This window comes from Panthera onca, chromosome A1 (assembly GCF_046562875.1).
Source record: "Panthera onca isolate mPanOnc1 chromosome A1, mPanOnc1 haplotype 2, whole genome shotgun sequence".
Lineage (NCBI taxonomy): Eukaryota > Metazoa > Chordata > Mammalia > Carnivora > Felidae > Panthera > Panthera onca.
The window spans coordinates 138,283,108-138,301,712 of record NC_138339.1 but is presented as its reverse complement, the minus strand read 5'-3'; the positions used below and the strand labels follow the sequence as shown (position 1 = coordinate 138,301,712).

Below are 18,605 nucleotides of genomic sequence, written 5' to 3'. Positions count from 1 at the left end.
ATTTGTCATCTTTGCTGAAAAGTTAGAGCTGCCCCTGAAAGAACAGGAGTCTTTTCATTAGCCCACAGTTAACCTGTTTGTAAGATTAGTTAACTGAAAACCACTGTTTCACTAAGCTTTTCGAAAAGAACAACAAAGTTGAAAAGTTTTAAGAGTTAATTGGTTAGAGTAAGTGTTTATTTGCTCTGATGGCCCCTAATAATTACGTCTGGCATGAACAGTAGCATGAAGTAGCATGAACAGAAAATCCTTAAAGGGAAAAATGTAAAGAACTTCATAGCAGTAAGATTTTTTTTGAGGGAAACAATATGTTATATCAGTAACACCCCACTTTTAGTGGTCCATTCATGGCGGATAATTTTAGGTGTTTGAGTTTTCTTTTTCAAACTTGTATTTCAGAAGAACTAATTATGTTAGGCAAAACATTCATAGATGATATGTTTATTTATCAGATGTACCAGCCTGAATAAGAATTACATGGTTTTACATAATCTATTTTTAATAGCTTTGTTGAGATATAATTTAAATGCCATATGATTTATCTATTTAAAGTGTGTAATTTGGGGTGTCTGGCTGGCTTAGTTGGTAGAGCATGCGACTCTTGACCTTAGGGTTGTGAGTTCAAGCACCCCATTGGGTGTAGAGCTTACTTAAAAAAAATAAAGTGTGTATAATTCAATGTGGTATATAAGGCTTTTAGTATATTCAGAGTTGTGCATACACCACCACAGTCAATTTTAGAATATCTTCCTTTTAAATAAATTTTTTAAATATTTATTTTATTTTTTATTAAAAAATTTTTTTTAATGTTTATTCATTTTTGAGAGAGAGAGAGCATGATCGAGGGAAGGGCAGAGAGAGACGGAGACGCAGAATCCAAAGCAGCCTCCAGGCTCTGAGCTGTCAGCACACAGCCCGACGTGGGGCTCAAACTCATGAACTGCTAGATCATGACCTGAGTAGAAGTCGGATGTCCAACCGATTGAGCCACCCAGATGCCCCTCATGTTTGTTTATTTTAGAGAGAAAAAGTGCACATGAGCAGGGGAGGGACAGAGAGAGAGAGGATCCAGAGTGGCTTCTGTGCTGACAGCAGAGAGCCCACCACGTGGCTTGAACCCACGGACTACGAGACTGTGACCTGATCTGAAGTCAAATGCTTAACCGACTGAGCCACCAGGCGCCCCCTCTTTATTAGCACTTCCCGTCATCCTCTAACTCCCCCAACTCCCTAGGCCTGGGCAGTCTTTAATTTATTTTCTTTCTCTCTAGATGTGCCTATTCTGAACGTTTCATGTAAAGGAAAATAAGTGGGCCTTTGTGACAGGTTTCCTTCACATAGTATTTTTCTTTTAAGAGAGGTAGCAAGCAAGGGAGATGAGAGAGAAGGAGAGAGAGAGAGAGGGCGTGTGCACACATGCATATGAGCCTGAAGCAGGCTCCACACTCAGCACAAAGCATGACCACCAAGCCTGACGCGGGACTCAACCCTGGGATCGTGACCCGAGAGTCAGACACTCAGCTGACTGAGCCACCCAGGCGCCCCTTTCATAGCGTATCTTTAAAGTTCATCCATGTTGTAGCATATGTCATTACTTCGTTGCTACAGAATTGATTCTGAAAGAAAAAAGCACAAGGAAAAAAGAAAAATATGCAGTTTGATACATTATTGTTAAAATTTAAATTGCCAGTACAGAAATGATTAACATGATTTTTTATGAAAGTGTTTGTTGTTTCAGCTATTACAAAACTAGCTATAATAAATAAACAAGATGTTTTTAGACTCTACAACAAGGAAAATACTTAGCACACTCATGGATTATACTCCATTTTTCTAGTTCCCAAACTAAAGAACCTTAATTATTACTCATAAGAAATGGAAATAGTAATTGAGCTTAAATTTGCTAATTTGAATGTCTTTATGCATATTGAAATGCAAACACATTTTAATTTACCATGAGTGTAGTATGTAACAGATAAGGAACGCAAATAGAGTTTAGAAAACTACAGACACAGCTCACCCTCTGCTTTATCTGGTTTCATGTTTTGCGTACTTAGCAAGATGAGATGTTAATATATGATGAGTTATAATTTCTCTAAAGTATGATACTGGTTATAAGTTTAGGAGCTCTTTTTTTTAATCACATTCAAATTTAAAGTGTGTTTTAAATTATGAAGGAATGACTATAAAAAAACTGTTTCAAATAACAAAATTATCATGAGTCTCATTGAGTGTTTTTTCAAAGGCATGACCAAGGTCAAAGTGGGTAAAGAAGACTCGTCATCCACTGAATTTGTAGAAAAACGGAGAGCAGCTCTTGAAAGGTAATTGTAGACAGCTATGCTTTATTACTGTCGTGTTTTTATTTCAGTAATAATAAGTCTAATTCCATTATATGGCACAACTATATTTTAATGTTTTTTTTCACAGTACCATTTCATGGTTCTACTAAGAGTGCTTTAAACTTTTATTAAGAAAATTACTTCTTTCAACAACACAATACTGTGTAATACTGTGTTCTGTTTTCATTAATCATCATAGTGGATTAGTATTTAGCAAATAGTGTGTCTAATAAAATAACACCTATTTTTGTATCCTGTGTTGTAAGCAGGAATATAAAGGCATTAGTTAGTTGGGGATAGAATTAATGTATCATAGGGGCATCTGGCTGCTTCAGTTGGTTGAGCATGTAACTCTTGATCGTGGGGTTGTAGTTCCAGCCCCACGTTAGGTGTAGAGATTTTTGTGGCACCTGGGTGGCTCAGTTGGTTAAGCGTCTGACTACAGCTCAGGTCATGATCTCGCGGTTCGTGACTTCAAGCCCCGTGTCGGGCTCTGTGCTGACAGCTCAGACCCTGGAACCTGCTTCAGATTCTGTGTCTCCCTGTCTCTTTGCCCCTCCCCTGCTTACACTCTGTGTACGTATCTCTTGCTCAAAAATGAATAAACATTTAAAAACAATTCTTGTAATAAAATAAGATTTATTTTTAAAAACATAGCTGTATTTTGCATTAGGAGTAAGGAATGGCTAAGCTTGTAAAAAGATACCATGAAACTTGTAAATGGGAAGAAAGAAATGATAAAAAATATTCGGATTTTTAATATTTAGTATTATTTAGGTTCTAGGAAGTTTTACCCATATTCACATTCTTTGTTGGATAATTTGGCTCGCTATAGTTCCATTGAATTATTACTTGGCTAGGAATTTTATTAAACACAATAAAAAATTAAGTTTGTGCTCCCTCCTTTAATTTTGTATAATTGATTTTGACTTGAGTGCACAATTGTATGAGTCATTTATTGAGTTGACTGCATGCTTCAAGTCTGATACATTTGCCGTACCTTACTGCATAGTACTTGACATGTTTCCTTTAGTTTTGAAGGGTTGTCTTCAATGTTACAGACCAAATGAGTTACGGATAGGAGGAACCCACTCCCAGGATCTTAACATTTATTCTTTCCTTGCTATGCTGAAAATTAAGGAAAAAAAATTTGAAATTATCTTAAAGCCCAACTTTTAGAACGTAAGTTGGTAATCACCTAGACATAGAAATTTTCTAATTTCATAGGGTTTTTTTCCTTGTTATTTTAATTGAATGTGCTTATTCTTTATTTTCTCTTTTGACTTAAAATCAATAGATGAGGTGGATAGGACAGATTTTAAGAAATAGTATGTCTGTCTCCAGGGTGCACATTATTATTTAAGCTATTTTTAAGTCACTTTATTTTTGGGTCTTATTAATAAATTGTTTCCATTTTAACAAAATGCTGCAGTACAGTCAGGTTTGAACAATTTACAGTAAGAAAGCTGACTATGCAACTTATTATTACAGAAGTCTTAAAGGATGAGATTGTGCCTGTGAGAAAAGCATTTACTCAGGAAAGGATTGAATTGTGTCCAGAGAAGTTTAGGTTAGGCTTTAGAATTGTTTCTGTTGTGAAAGAGGTCACAGACCAAATGTTTTTAAGAGTAAAGGTAGATAATGTTCTGCTTCGATTTCGCTTAGTTCTTCCTGAAAGTGTAACCATGACCCTTTGAGAAACCTTTCAAGTCCTATTTTTCTATGAGTAAATTTGAAATGTTTCAGATGGCATGCTTGATAAGGAACTTAATGAAGATTTATTGTACCAAGGACATATAATTTGATTCTACATTCACCTTTCTTGCAACTTGAATGCATTGCTTAGTACTTACCATAACATCATGTGGTATGAAACATTGAGGAGAGTTGTAAGGAAATACTGGGATTTGATCTAGTGGATATTTGAAAACAGTTTCTTTAGTGAAAACTGTTACTTGTTAAGTGCTACCTTAGTGGCTATTGCAGTAATAATAATAATAAACAAAAGAAACCATATACTATGAGGGAAAAGTTCATTTTGCATTAAAAAATATGACTAAAGAAAATATAGGTATAAAGAAGCAGAGGAATTGGGATGCTTTTTCTAAAGGGAGTTTTCTGTGGCATTTCATAAAATTTAAAAATTAGAACAGGCTTATCTATGGGATGCCTAACCTAGTTTTAATCTAGTGGATCATGGAAGTAGTTTTCTTTGTATATACTATGGTAATAAATTTGTATATTTATTTGTTTGTTCAACTCAGAAAATTTAGATTTTGGTCTTGAATGAAAGGATGAACATCTGGTGTTAAAATACAGGAAGAGAGAGGGAGTCGTTAAGAAAGGGACTCTCCTGGGCCACCCACACTCACTAAAGTAAGCAGAAAGTACTTTTAATAAGAGTTTCTCTAAGATCACTCTCTTGGTTTTCTTGAGAGTGCTTCACGTTTTATGTTAAGAGCACATTGACTTTATTTCATAGGTAAGGATACACTTCTGCAGATATAAACAGAGAAGTATAGAGTAGCGTGATACAGTGTGTAGGGAGTTAGAATCCTTTCTCTGTTGAAGCCTGTATTTCACTACACACTATAAAGTATTTGTGTGGCCTTGGGCGACTTACTGAAAGCATTAAAAGCATTTTTCCTTATCTTAAATGTTATCAGGATTGTGTTCAGTCCAGGCACCTAAAAACTCAACTGGCTTGGCCTTAACAGTTAGTACAGATTAATTAATCTACGCTTTCCTATCAGGAAGTATTTAGGATTATCCAGCTTTCTGAAAATCTTGTTGCCAGTTTCTGATAATGTGGAATACAACCATTTCTCACTACTACCATAGTAGTCCAAATGCTGGAATTAACTCCAGTAGGTTCTTAATTGGTTTCTGTTTCCATCCTTGAATCTCTGCTCTTTCTTAATACAGCAGTCAGAACCATCCTCTTAAAATATAAATCACATCATGTTTCTTGCTCCCCATGTCACTCCGTAAAAGCCACAGTCCTTATGATGGCCTGCAGAACCTTATATGACCTGCACCACTCACTCTTATCTGTTCTATCTCCTGTACCCCTTGATCACACTGCTCCAGGCCACACTCGTCATTTTGCTGCTTCTCAAAGATCCCTGGCATTTTCCCACCTTAGAGTTTTCTCACTGGCCTCTCCCGTTGTCTAGAAAGCTTTTGTTCTCAAAGGTCCGCATGGTAATTCCCTTACCTCTTTTAACTTTAGATGTTCAAGTATCATCTTTCCAGTGAAGTCTATTCTGATCATTGGCTTCATTCTAACCTATTCTCTTTGAATTGCCCCCAACGATACCTTGCACACTTGATCTCATTTGCTCTACCGTTCTACCCTCCTTTTTCCATAGCATCTGCCAGCTGGTCGGTCACATACTGTATATATGATCTGTGTGTTTATTCATGATCAGTCTTCTCTTACTAAAATACAGTTTTCTCTCATATATTCTGAGTGTTCAGAACAGAAAATGACATGCAGTTAGTAAATGCTTCACAAATATTTGCTGAATCCACAAATGAATGTCATCAAAGCCCAGGCTCTTTGTGCCTTTCTGTTCTTTTGTTCATTATCATTAGCACCTGTGTTTGAGTTTCAAGCAAGAGAAATTTTTTTTTGTCAAAAAAATTTTTTTTATTTTTTATTTTTATTTTTTTAAATATGAAATTTATTGTCAAATTGGTTTCCATACAACACCCAATGCTCATCCCAAAAGGTGCCCTCCTCAATACCCGTCACCCACCCTCCCCACCCTCCCACCCCCCCATCAACCCTCAGTTTGTTCTCAGTTTTTAAGAGTAAGAGAAATGTTTTTAACTTTATTCCTCTCAATTTTGTGTAACCTGCTTTATTTTGTTTTGTTTTCAGTAAGTCAGAACTTAAAACCCTAAGCGATTCTTCTAAATTTTTTAGTAACCCTTCCTTGGAGCAAATCTGCAGAACTACTGTCTCATGTTGAGTGTGATACTTACTTGTCAGCTTTTCCATTGTGTCTTCATTTCTTTCTTCTTCCAAATGCGTCTCTTCCTCCCCACGCCTCTTTTCAGGCCTCTTTCCCTGTGCTCCCTCTTCTCCCTCTTCTCCCTGTATTTTCCTGTTTTTGTTCTGTATCCATCCTTTATAGATCTACAACCCTGCGGACCTTAATTCTGAATTGGTGAATATTTACAAATAGTCATTAATTTAAAATATGTCCTAAGATGCTCAACAGCACTCATCATCAGGGAAATGCAGATTAAAACTACAGTGAAATATCACCTCACATATGTGAGAATAGCTAAAATCACATAGTTAAGAAACAAGTGTTGGCAAGAATATAGAGAAAAAGGAACCATTTTGCATGGTTGGTGGGAATGCAAACTGGTGCAGCCACTATGGAAAACAGTATGGAAGTTCCTCAAAAAGTTAAAAAGAGAGCTACTACAATCCAGGAATCTCACTATTGTGTATTTGCCCAGAAAATACAAAAACATTTATTCAGGGGAATGCATGCACCCCTATGTTAATTGCAGCATTATTTACAATATGGAAGTAGCCCAAGTATCCATGGATAGATGAATGGATCAAGATGTGTTTGTGTGTGGATAAAATGGAATATTAGCCATAAAAGGAAATGAAATCTTGCCATTTGCAACAACATGGGTGGAGCTAAAGAGTATATTACTAAATGAAGTAAGTCATTCAGGGTAAGAAATACAATATGGTTTCGTTTATCCGTAGAATTTAAGAAACAACAAATGAGCAAAGGAAAAAAAGAGAGGAAAACCAAGAAACAGACCCTTAAATATAGAGGACAAACTGATGGTTACCAGAGGGGAGGAGAGGGGAGGGAGTGCAGTAGGTGATGGGGATTAAGAGTGCACTTACCCTGATGAGCACTGAGTACTGTATAGAACTGTTGAATCACTGCGTAGTATGCCTGAAAGTAATACCAACACTGTATGTTAACTGCAGTGGAACTAAAATTTTAAATTTTTTTTTAAAAATGAAAAAATATACATCCCTATGAACATAAGGATTATGAAGATGAAGGATAGTTTCATGGCTTGTAAGAAATGATGAAAGTGATAATGGTAGAAAGATTGATGTGAAGAGAGAGCAAAATGCAAATCTGTTCCTTTATTGTCTAATTTAAAAACACAAACCACTTAGTAAAATAGGAATTGTCATTTAAAATGTGCCTATTGAGGGGCACCAGTGTGGCTCAGTTGGTTAAGCTTCTGAGTTTGGCTCAGGTCATGATCTCACGGCTCATGGGTTCGGCTCATGGGTTCGGGACCCACGTCAGGCTCTATGCTGACAGCTCAGAGCCTGGAGTCTGCTTTGGATTTTGTCTCCCTCTCTTTCTGCTCCTCCCCCGCTTGCATTCTGGCTCTCTCAAAAATAAACATTAGAAAAAAAATCTTAAAAACATAAAATGTGCGTATTAAGATAAGCAAAGTAGATTATATACAATTTGAAGAATAAAATTCCATTGTATGTGATAGTACTTGGCAAATTATAAGAAAGCGAGTAGTGATTGTAGTATTAAAAAATACATTATAGTTTATCTGTAGGATAGAATTCCGTGTAGTAAATAAATAAAAATGACATTAGAGAGTAATATATCATGACATAGAAAGGTATCTACAACTGACTGTTTTGCGGGAAAGGATACACACCTATAGGTATAATGGTGTAATACTTTTGTGAAAACCAAAGTATCTGAGTTTGTGTGTATACATACACCTTTAGAAAAAAACATTAAAAGGTAATTATCTCTGGAACAGAAAATCTGTTTTATATTCCTGTTCCTAATTTTAACATTAAGCTTAATGCTTTTTAAGAAACAGTTAACTGCTATTTACTTCTGTGTAACCCTTAAGAAGTAAAGTTTTTCTGTCTTTTTTCTAGAATGCCCTTTTCCAAGATGTTGATGCCTCAGAATGCTAGTATGTGGTAGGATGACAAAGGAAAATCTAGACAATTGAGTTTTGTTAATGTAGGGTTTAACAAAGTTAAACCAGGTTTTTTTCCTGTAAGACTTTGTGCAGCACTTAACACGCTGCTATTTAGGACTCAAAGAGAGTGATGTGTATGTGATAAGTTTCAGACTTGCCTGATTGTAGAACCAGTCTTTTTCCCGGAATACTGAAGGAGACTAGTATTCTACAGAGCTCACTTTGGAAAGCCATTTTAGAATGTAAGTAGTAGTAGGTAATGATATTTAGGTTTGAACTATTAGGATGTACAAAGTTTGGGTACGACATGTTTCGTCTTCCTTCCTGCTGGTTCATTTTACAAATGTCTGAGTACTTGCTGTTTGCCAGTTGTTGTGTGCACTCCCGTGAACAACTTATGCAAACTGCTTTAAGCGGTACATGCCGTAAACAACCAAATAACCCAATACTATTGGAAAACTTGAGTATTAAAACTGTAAGTAAAATTCCAGTGGGAGTATACCACCATTTCTTTGACACAAAATTAACATTCCTGTTGCATCTCGTTTTTAGCTTGATAATATTGGCAGTAAATTTTTTTAAGCCACAGTGTAGAATGTATTGCACATACCTGCTAAATGCTCTATTTCTGTTACAGTGTTTTCTTATGTGGGCTAATGACTTGAAGTTTAATGTATTTAAATATATAAAAACAGAAGTTAACATTTCGGCCCTGATAAAATAGTCGTTTTAACCACTGGGTAGAATTGTGACTTTATACCATTGTGACTTTATAGAAGGCTACCATTGCTTTTCAGAAGCTTTAGGCATGTTTTATAATCTTATAATGAGATCAAAGAAAATTAATGATTACATTTATTCTGTAGATGTATAATAAACATGTTAACTGTGAGGTAAAATATTATAATTGAAATACTAGTATATGTAATCATTAAGGGAAGAATAATTTTGCAGAACATGAGATTAGATAAGTAATCAAGAATAATTAAATAGTGGACCTTTTTTCTTTTTAGGAAAGAATGTTAATTATGGATGGCAGAAACTTGGGCTTTTCTATTTTCTAGTAAAGGAAAATATCTAAAGTTGGGCTAATAGTGATTTAGCAAGGGTGTTTCTCTTTACTTTTCATTTTTATTTTATGTTGTGTTCTATAAGAAAAACATGAATCAAACTTTTAGCAAAACCTTATTAAAAATGGAATTTTGAAGAAAATCAGTCCTTGTCCAATAAAGATCAAAGCTGATTTGATAATTTGCTGACAAGCAAAAAAATCTGGTAGGTGTTTCTCTGTTTTGGTGATAACAGCAGTAATAAAAAAAAAAATAGTTGATTGGAATATATATAGTGATATGTGTTAGGACTCTGAAATATTAGCTCAGAACATGGTGACTCCACCCAAAGAAAAAATTATTCAACAAACTCATATACCTTTTTACAACTCTATACTTCGCAGTGAGAAGTTTAGTAAATTATTTAATCTCTCCTATATCCCCATTTCCACAACCTGCCATGGCTCTTTTTATCTATCTATTTATTTATTTATTTATTTTTATTTTTTAAATACTTTTTTTTTTACGTTTATTTATTTTTGAGACAGAGAGAGACAGAGCATGAACAGGGGAGGGGCGGAGAGAGAGGGAGACACAGAATCGGAAGCAGACTCCAGGCTCTGAGCCATCAGCCCAGAGCCCGACGCGGGGCTCGAACTCATGGACCGTGAGATCGTGACCTGAGCCGAAGTCGGACACTCAACCGACTGAGCCACCCAGGCGCCCCAACCATGGCTCTTTTTATATATGATGAACTTTCAAAAGAGGAATAAAAAGCTTTTTAGTCATTAAATTGCTAGAAGAGTCTAAACAATTAGAGTGAAAGCAGACTGATATTCTAGGAGGCAGACTGAGGATATAATTTTACCTATTTTTTTGGTTTGTTTGTGTGGTTTTGTTCAAATAATATTTAAAATAAAGTGCTACTCATAAATAAAGGAGAAATTTTATTCTTATATCTAGGTATCTTCAAAGAACAGTAAAGCATCCAACTTTACTACAGGATCCTGATTTAAGGCAGTTCCTGGAAAGTTCAGAGGTATTATTTCTACCTTAAATTTTTGTATGATACGAATTTTCATATTATTTGTGTTTGTCATTTTATTTTATTTTTTAAAAATAAGGGTTTTTTTAATGTTTTATTTATTTTTGGGGGAGACAGACAGAGTGTGAGTGGGGGAAGGGCAGAGAGAGAGAGAGAGACACACACACACAGAATCTGAAGCAGCCTCCAGACTCTGAGCTGACAGCACAGAGCCCGACGCAGGGTTCAAACTCAACGAACTGTGAGATCATGACCTGAGCCGAAGTCGATGCTTAACCGACTGAGCCACGCAGGCACCCCTGTGTTTGTCATTTTGATAATTTTTGTAAAAATAGATATTCGGTAAATGATGGGATTAGTGAATGGAACAAATTGATTTTCTTTTTTCTTTTTTTTGGGGGGTGGTTCTTAGTGTTTATTGTGAGAGAGAGTGCATTCATGGGGGAGAGGGAGAGGGAGGGAGAGAATCTTAAGTATGCTCCACACCCAGCTCTGAGCCTGACATGGGGCTCAATCTCATGACTGTGAGATCATAACCTGAGCTGAAATCAGGAGTTGATTTCAGCCACCCAGGTGCCCCTTGAGGTTAGTGTTTTAATAATTTAAATTATTAGTAAAATACCTTTTCTGCTTTGGTAACAGTAGGATGACCACTTTCTTTTTCAAAAATTTTAAACCAGATTTAGAAGAATGATCTCTAAATAGTCTAATTCTCAATGCCCTAAGTGGTTGTTTAGGCATTGTGTTGAAATAAGTTTATTCAGGCCTCCTTTTAGAGACAGCTAAATGTGTTTATATGTCTACATTCTAATATTCTTACCAAGGTTCTGAAAGCAAATTTGTGACTTAAAAGAGCTTAAATTATAACCATGCTGCTCCTTTTATTTGAGATGCTTAGTACATTTGGGGCTTGTAACAGTTTACAGTTCTAATTATTACTATTTGAGATGTTTTTTCTAATTTACTGGAATACTAGAATTTTTTAAAAATTTAGAATCACACCCTCCTAGCTGAACATAAGGAGATTTTTCTCAAGACTTTCTTCTTTCCTTATAAACAAGTTTATTTCTGCAAGCAAACAGGTGGCCAATGTTAAGGTACTTGACAATCTCTTAATATATTTTGACAAACAGAGTGTTGTTCCATCTAAATGTAAACGTGCTGAAGAAAAGCAAATGGAAAGTCTATTTTTTAAGTTTTCCTTTGAGAGTGTACAAGTAGTGTATTTGAGAAATTAGATCTCACTATTGAAATGTATGAGAGTGAAGAAAATACAACCTCCTTTTTTTTCTTTTTTTCTTTTTTTGGAGGGGGTGTGCAGTTCCTTTTGCGCCCACTTAAACCTCCAGCCTTTTAACCGGTTTGTTTGCCCTTATTTGTCATTCAATTCCAGCTGCCTAGAGCAGTTAACACACAGGCTCTGAGTGGAGCAGGAATATTGAGGATGGTGAACAAGGCTGCCGACGCTGTCAACAAAATGACAATCAAGATGAATGAATCGGATGCAGTAAGAGCTGATTTTTCGACTTGAATAATGAGATGAATTAATGAGCCCAACAATTGCATTTTAAAGCTGTACAAGTAGAAAATAGGATATTAATTTGCTTATTGAGTTTAGTCCTCAGCCACATCAGTTGACTACCATGGTTTTATATACACGGTTAATTTGTTGCTTTAAAACAAGGAATGTGGCTTGCTATTGGTAACCTAATTTACAGCGGTTTGTTCTTGCTAAATTAGCTCCATTTTTCATTTTTTTTTTCTTAGTGGTTTGAAGAAAAGCAGCAGCAATTTGAAAATCTGGATCAGCAACTTAGGAAACTTCATGCTAGTGTTGAAGCCTTGGTCTGTCATAGAAAAGGTTTGTTTGCCTCGTTATTTATGTGTTTAACACCATAAGTTAATTACAGATTTTATTTAAATTTTATTAAAATGCACATTCTGGAGCTACTATAGAAGAGAGAGAACAATAGTTTAAGAGAATGTTTTCCATTTCAACCTTGTTAATATTTTTTTGTTCTGTTGTAACCTAACTTAGTTGAGAAGTATAAAAATCCTGAGCTTATAAAAGTGTAAGTTTGGTTTAAAACTGTTGTTCATTTGATTAACACTTTGTTAACATTCGTATAGTTTAATGAATGAAGATGTCTTATTAGTAACTGATACAGTTAAAAATATCAGCTTAAAAATTGATTTTTGAAATTTGTCTTTGAAAACTTTCTGTGTGCCTGCATTTCCTAGAAAATTTTGAATTATTTTCTTCATTTTTTGAACAGCCAAATTAAAAAGTCTAGGGGAGGGGCCGTTAAAAATTGATTGGCAATTTGAGTTGTATTTTTTTAATTCTATGATGAAGTTTTTGTGGTTTTCTAAGAATATGAGGATTTTCATGTTAGCTTTCTAAAGTACTTACTAAGTAATTTAGTATGTACCATTACCAGTAACCATTTCAGTAAAACAACTACAGAAATACATCAGTATGCTTTTATTGAAAGTAGTTTATAACAGCTTTTGCCATTTATACTGTATCTTGTAGAGAATGACTTTATGGTTCTTTTAGAGAATATTATGTAACGTAGAGCAATTTCTAGGCAATGTATTATTAGTTCTTGGCATTATTTAGCTTATAAACATCTGTGTCTGAAATGATTATGTTCAGAAATCTGTTTAGAAATTCTTAGTATTTCCACCAAGCACTGTTCAAGCATTGTACACAAAAAAATAAGATTTTTATGAATTATACAATTCTCTACAGTTTTACCTTGATTTTTTTCCTATTAGCTAACTAATGTTTTCGTTAAAAATAAGAGACATTTTCAATTTCAAATAAATGTGTAAAGGCCAAAAAATGTAGTATAAGTCAATTACAAGTCCTCCCAGTGCTTTCCAGAGACAAGAAAATATGTTTTATCTTTTCTAGGAACAGACAAAAACAGCGCTTCAGGAAGAAGGCGGAGGCAGATTATATATAATTAAACATAGTTCATCCCTTGGGAATATAGGCAGTGGTTCTTCTTGATTTTTCTTTAATGTTCTTCTAATTTTCCGTAGAGCTCTGAGCAGTTGGCATGTATGCCGAAGGCGTCTTAATGACTGGTTGTTTTATGTTAATTATTTTAAGATAATTATTTGACCAATACATAAACAGGTAAAATTTAGAGAGAAAGTAGAGAAATCAATGCAGTATTTAAAAACTTTACTAGTGAACAGTAAAAGTGAATACTTTTTTATTTCAGAACTTTCAGCCAACACAGCTGCCTTTGCTAAAAGTGCTGCCATGTTAGGTAATTCTGAGGACCACACTGCTTTATCTAGAGCTCTGTCTCAGCTTGCGGAAGTGGAGGAGAAGATAGACCAGTTACATCAAGAACAGGCTTTTGCTGACTTTTATATGTTTTCAGAACTACTTAGTGACTACATTCGTCTTATTGCCGCAGTGAAAGTAAGCCTCATTTTGCAATCTTCCTTGAGTTTTTCTCACTTCAGTGGTTTGCTTTTAAGAAGAATTTGGTTACCCATTAGGCATGTATTTGAGTGTATAAGTTCTGTATTCTCTCAGTACGTATAGATGGCTTCAAGATGGATGATTCATAGCCGAATACTTTCTTCCACTGTGACTTGGACAATGATAGATACAACTGATGTTTTTAAGAGGTGTAAACAATGCCAAATACAGTGAAAACGATACACGTGTACCTACATACTTACCTATACAAGCTTGCACCTAACCGGTAGTATTTATTTGGTCACTCTAGCTTGAACTAAAAGTAGCCATGGACTCTGTTATCGTTAGTAAAGGTATGATAGGAAGCAGAACAAAACCAGAACTGATTGTTGCATAAATGTTGAATGGTGGCTTGTAGCATTCATCTGAACTAGAAGCAAACATTCTTTGCACACACTGAAATATGTAGTCACTGTATATTTAGAGCTGACTCGGGACTAGATTAGATAATGAATTGTGTTATCTTGTAGTAATGTTTAAGGATGAACAGTTAAGTTTCTGAATAGTTGGGAAAGTAATCTAGTTAACTAATGAAAATTGGTTTTCTACAGATGTCTCCAGTGTTCATATAGTTAAAGTGCGTGTTATTTTATCTGTCCTATGTTTCAAAAGGTACTTTAAGACCCTATGGTGTCTTTCGATTATTTTTATGAGCATTAATCATCATAGGGTGGAGGAACTGGGAATTTACCTTTTACTTTGAATTCAGACAGTTACTGAGACCTTGTTCCTTTTTTTCAGTTAAAGTCTGTGTCCAATTTAGTATTAATACGTAGAACATTGATACAATGTATATCATTTACAATCCTCTTCTCAAGCTAACCGTGACAGTTATTGCTAGAGGGTTCTTAGCTCTAAAGAATGGCGCTATCTTGGGATTGGTAAAATTACCAGTCTTGGTCGTATTTACTCTTAGGTGTTACTCTATATTTCTGGTGGTTAATTGTACTTTTCAGTTACTTAAGGTAATATAGACAGCAGTTATTAGAGTGTACTTCATTGTACATGGGCAACTTGTGATATGCAGAAATCCATTTCACACATAATGGTTCTTGTTCCTCTCCCATCCAATCTCACCTCATTCCAGAACTCCCACTAGCATGAGGGCTGCTGTAAAAAAGTAGAGCACCTTTCAGAATACCTATGGATCCAAAAAGGGAAGCCAGGCAGTGTCTGTAAGAAGGAGTACCTGCTGAGGAGCACTAACCCGGGAGATTACTCCCTGGTGGGAATGGCCTGCTTGTGTCTTGGGTGATGAGCCCTCACCTGGGCTGGCCCTGTGCTGCCTCAGTCTTCCTGCTGTATTTTTACTTTCTCTGAAATTCACTTAAGTTCATGTTTTGCAGAACAACACTGACACCAGAAGATGTACCATGATCAACTGAGTTTGGGAGATAATGTATACAGTATCCCTGTCTTACAGATTGAGAGAGCATTAAAATGCTCATAACTGTCTAGGAGTAAAAAATAAAATAAAACATTTAACCTTATGTAATCCAGAGATTTACAAGGTCATATGAACAGGAGTTCTTTTCTACTTAATATCTTTTTACATAAATGGAACAGACTTTGAGAAGAACTGAATTAGTGATTCCTTGACTGAAAGAAAGTTAAAGAGCCATGCTTAAGTTATATCTTGAAGTAAATTAAGCTCTTTCACATCGACTTTTTGTTTTCTGCTGAAACCTTGCCCAGGTCAGCTGCACAAAGGAGTTGAGAAATTATGGGATAGATTGAGAGGGAATTTTTGTGGTCTTTGGTTTGGTTTGGGTTTTTTTTTAAACCGATTTATTTGTATTTGAAAATGTGATCCATGGACATATTAAATCTCAAACCCAAAAAGGTCAAGTTCAGGGGCTCCTGGGTTGCTCAGTCAGTTAAGTGGCCGACTTTGGCTCAGGTCATGATCTCGTGGTCTGTGGGTTCAAGCCCCGCATCAGGCTCTGTGCTGACAGCTCAGAGCCTGAAGCCTGCTTCAGATTCTGTGTCTTCTTCTCTCTGTGCTCCTCCACTGCTTGCACTCTGTCTCTCTGTCTGTCTCTCTCTCAAAAATAAATAAACATTAAGAAAATTTAAAAAAAAAAAAAAAAAGCCAAGTCCTTCTCTACCCAATACCATGGGTCTCTTTCCTCAGTCAAATGCTGTTACATTCTTGTATGTCTTTACAGCCTTAGCTATGCGTGTGTATGACACTAATTTTCTTTTTCTTGCCACCTTTCTTTCCCTTTCTCTTTTTTCTTCCCTCTCTGCATCTCTTCCTTCTTGAAGAAGGAGCATACTATATGTACCATTCCTTGCCAGCTTTTTCACCCACTCTGTTTTGGGCAAGTGTTCACATTAGCCTCTGTAGATACATTACATTCTTTTTAAGGTTTGATTGGATAGCCTGAGTCTACTTGTGAATAGTAAGTTTTTTGAAAATCACTCTTTGGGCATAAACTTCCTAGAAGTAGATAGAGTTGCTTGGCCAAAGGGTATATGAATTTTAAATTTCAGTAAATACTCTTTTGTTACTGTCTGAAGAGATTATACTCCTTTGTACTCCCATCATCGTATGTGGTCCTTCTTCTCCCACCCAAATAACAAAGGTGCTTTTTGGTGTAAGTTTTCATTTCTTTAGTTATTGTGAATTTAAGCCTATTTACAAATGTTAAGCCATTTCCATTTCTTTTTGTGTGTGTGAACTCTTCATGTCCTGTGCCCAGTTTTCTTTTGTGTTTGGTCTTCTGTATTTCTAATAGCTACTTAATACTACCTAGCCCTTTGTTTTTATCCATATTGAAAATACTTTTCTGATGATAAGTTTGAAACTAAAAGTGCTTTAGACCCAAAGTGGGGAAGGAGCTAAGACCAGCCACTTACGTATTACTTAAGCCTGGCCGTGTATCCAGGAAACTCCTGCTTTTCTCTTTGTACAGGGCATGGCCTCTCACATGTAGGACTCCACATTTTGGCTAGTAATGTTACCTAACATATATTAAGCATTGAACTCATTGTATGCATTCTCATGTATTGGCTGCCTGTGAACCCCTACAGTAGGGTCAGGGATTGAAAATACGGTTTTCAGTATGTTTTGCACTAGAACTTTTCATGAAGAATTCTTACAGAGAATGTAAATTTATAAAACATGTAAAATACCTTGTAAGCCCACTAGATGGTTTCCCCAAAGAGTTGAAAATCTTCTATGTTTGGCTATAAGTAATCAACATCCTTTGACGACTCCAGGAAGCTGAGTGGCATATTTTCAGAATCACTGAATTGGAAGGTGATACTAATTAAAATTAAAACTAGGAGTGGATGTGTGGATCGCTTAGTCAGTTGAGCATCTGACTCTTGATGTCAACTCAGGTCTTGACCTCAGGGTTGGGCATGAAGTGCAAAACTAAAAAAAAATTAAATTTAAAAAATTAAAATTAAAATTGTAGTGTTTTGGTGGACCAGGGAAAATGTTCCACAACTGCAGCCTTGTCTAACCTAGGCCTGTTTGCATACAAATGTATAACATAAATTGGCAGAGGGATGGAGGTCCAAAGTAGTTCATCAGTGTAAATCTGTCTCTCTTACAGGAGAGGCTGGTTCTACTAGAGCAGATTTGGTTCTTGACATACAAGACAAACATTAAGTTGTGATTTAACTCATTTAAAAAAAATTTTTTTTAATGTTTATTTATATTTGAGAGAGAGAGACAGTTCATAGTGCATGAGCAGGGGAGGAAGAGAGAGAGAGAGAGACAGACAGACAGACAGAGACAGAATTTGAAGCGGGTTCCAGGCTCCAAGCAGTCAGCACAGAACCCAATGCAGGTCTCAAACTTTCGAGCTGTGAGATCATGACCTGAGCTGAAGTCAGATACTCAACTGTCCAAGCTACCTAGGCGCCCCTGATTTTTAAGGTAGCATTTCTAGAATATCAAGTGTGGTTTTGATCCTTTTTTTGGGGGGGGGGGGATTATAAGGAAAACAAACGAAGAAAAATTATTTCTCTTTAGAGCTGAGATTAATTTTTTTTTATTATAACCTGACTTTCATAGTTCTGTCTTTATTTTAGAGCTCCTATATATGTGCCACAATAAACATGTAATGGTTCTGGAATCTGATTAGATAATAAATTGGGCAGGGATAAAATTAGTTTAAATTACTGTATCACCAAAAACGCCATTTTATATATATTGAGAACTTAAGCAAATATTGAAATTGAAGGGCATTTTGGTTAGCTTTTGCCCTGTATTCATACATATTTTAAGTAATCAAATTGTTACTAAACAGAGGAGTTTATAAATGAAGAACTGATGTTGTGGCCCTCTTTTAAAGATGAGAAATAAAATCTTAAATTTTGGTGTTGTGTATGTGTAGGGGGTTAATGAGGGGCAAGTGTTGTTTAAATGGTAGTGACTTTCTGCATCTACTTATGGTAAATGTATTATTTTTCTTATTTTTCACGCAATTAATTTGGCTGAAGCAAAATTAAGTTCTAATAAATACCTTGGGACAGACACCTGGGTCGCTTGATTTTGGTTCAGGTCATTATCTTGCAGTTCCTGGTATCAGAGCCCTGGGACAGCTTCCGTGCTGATAGCACAGGGCCTGCTTGGGAGTCTCTCTCTCTCTCTGCCCCTCCCCTCTCTTGCTTGTGCACACACCTGCTCTCTCTCAAATAAACATTTAAAATAAAAGAATGTCATGAGGAAAATGTCTTTTAACTATAAG

The 18,605-nt window shown here is 35.7% G+C and overlaps 1 protein-coding gene across 1 annotated transcript in view; it reads left to right on the top strand.

Annotated features, from left to right (window-relative positions):
* SNX2 (sorting nexin 2) overlaps positions 1–18,605 on the top strand; it is a 56,280-nt gene that overhangs the window by 32,356 nt on the left and 5,319 nt on the right. The window contains exons 7-11 of the mRNA XM_060636273.3: positions 2,246–2,324; positions 10,313–10,388; positions 11,788–11,901; positions 12,162–12,255; positions 13,631–13,836. Coding sequence (XP_060492256.1) covers positions 2,246–2,324; positions 10,313–10,388; positions 11,788–11,901; positions 12,162–12,255; positions 13,631–13,836 — 569 coding nt within the window. The remainder of the gene's footprint in view (positions 1–2,245; positions 2,325–10,312; positions 10,389–11,787; positions 11,902–12,161; positions 12,256–13,630; positions 13,837–18,605) is intronic.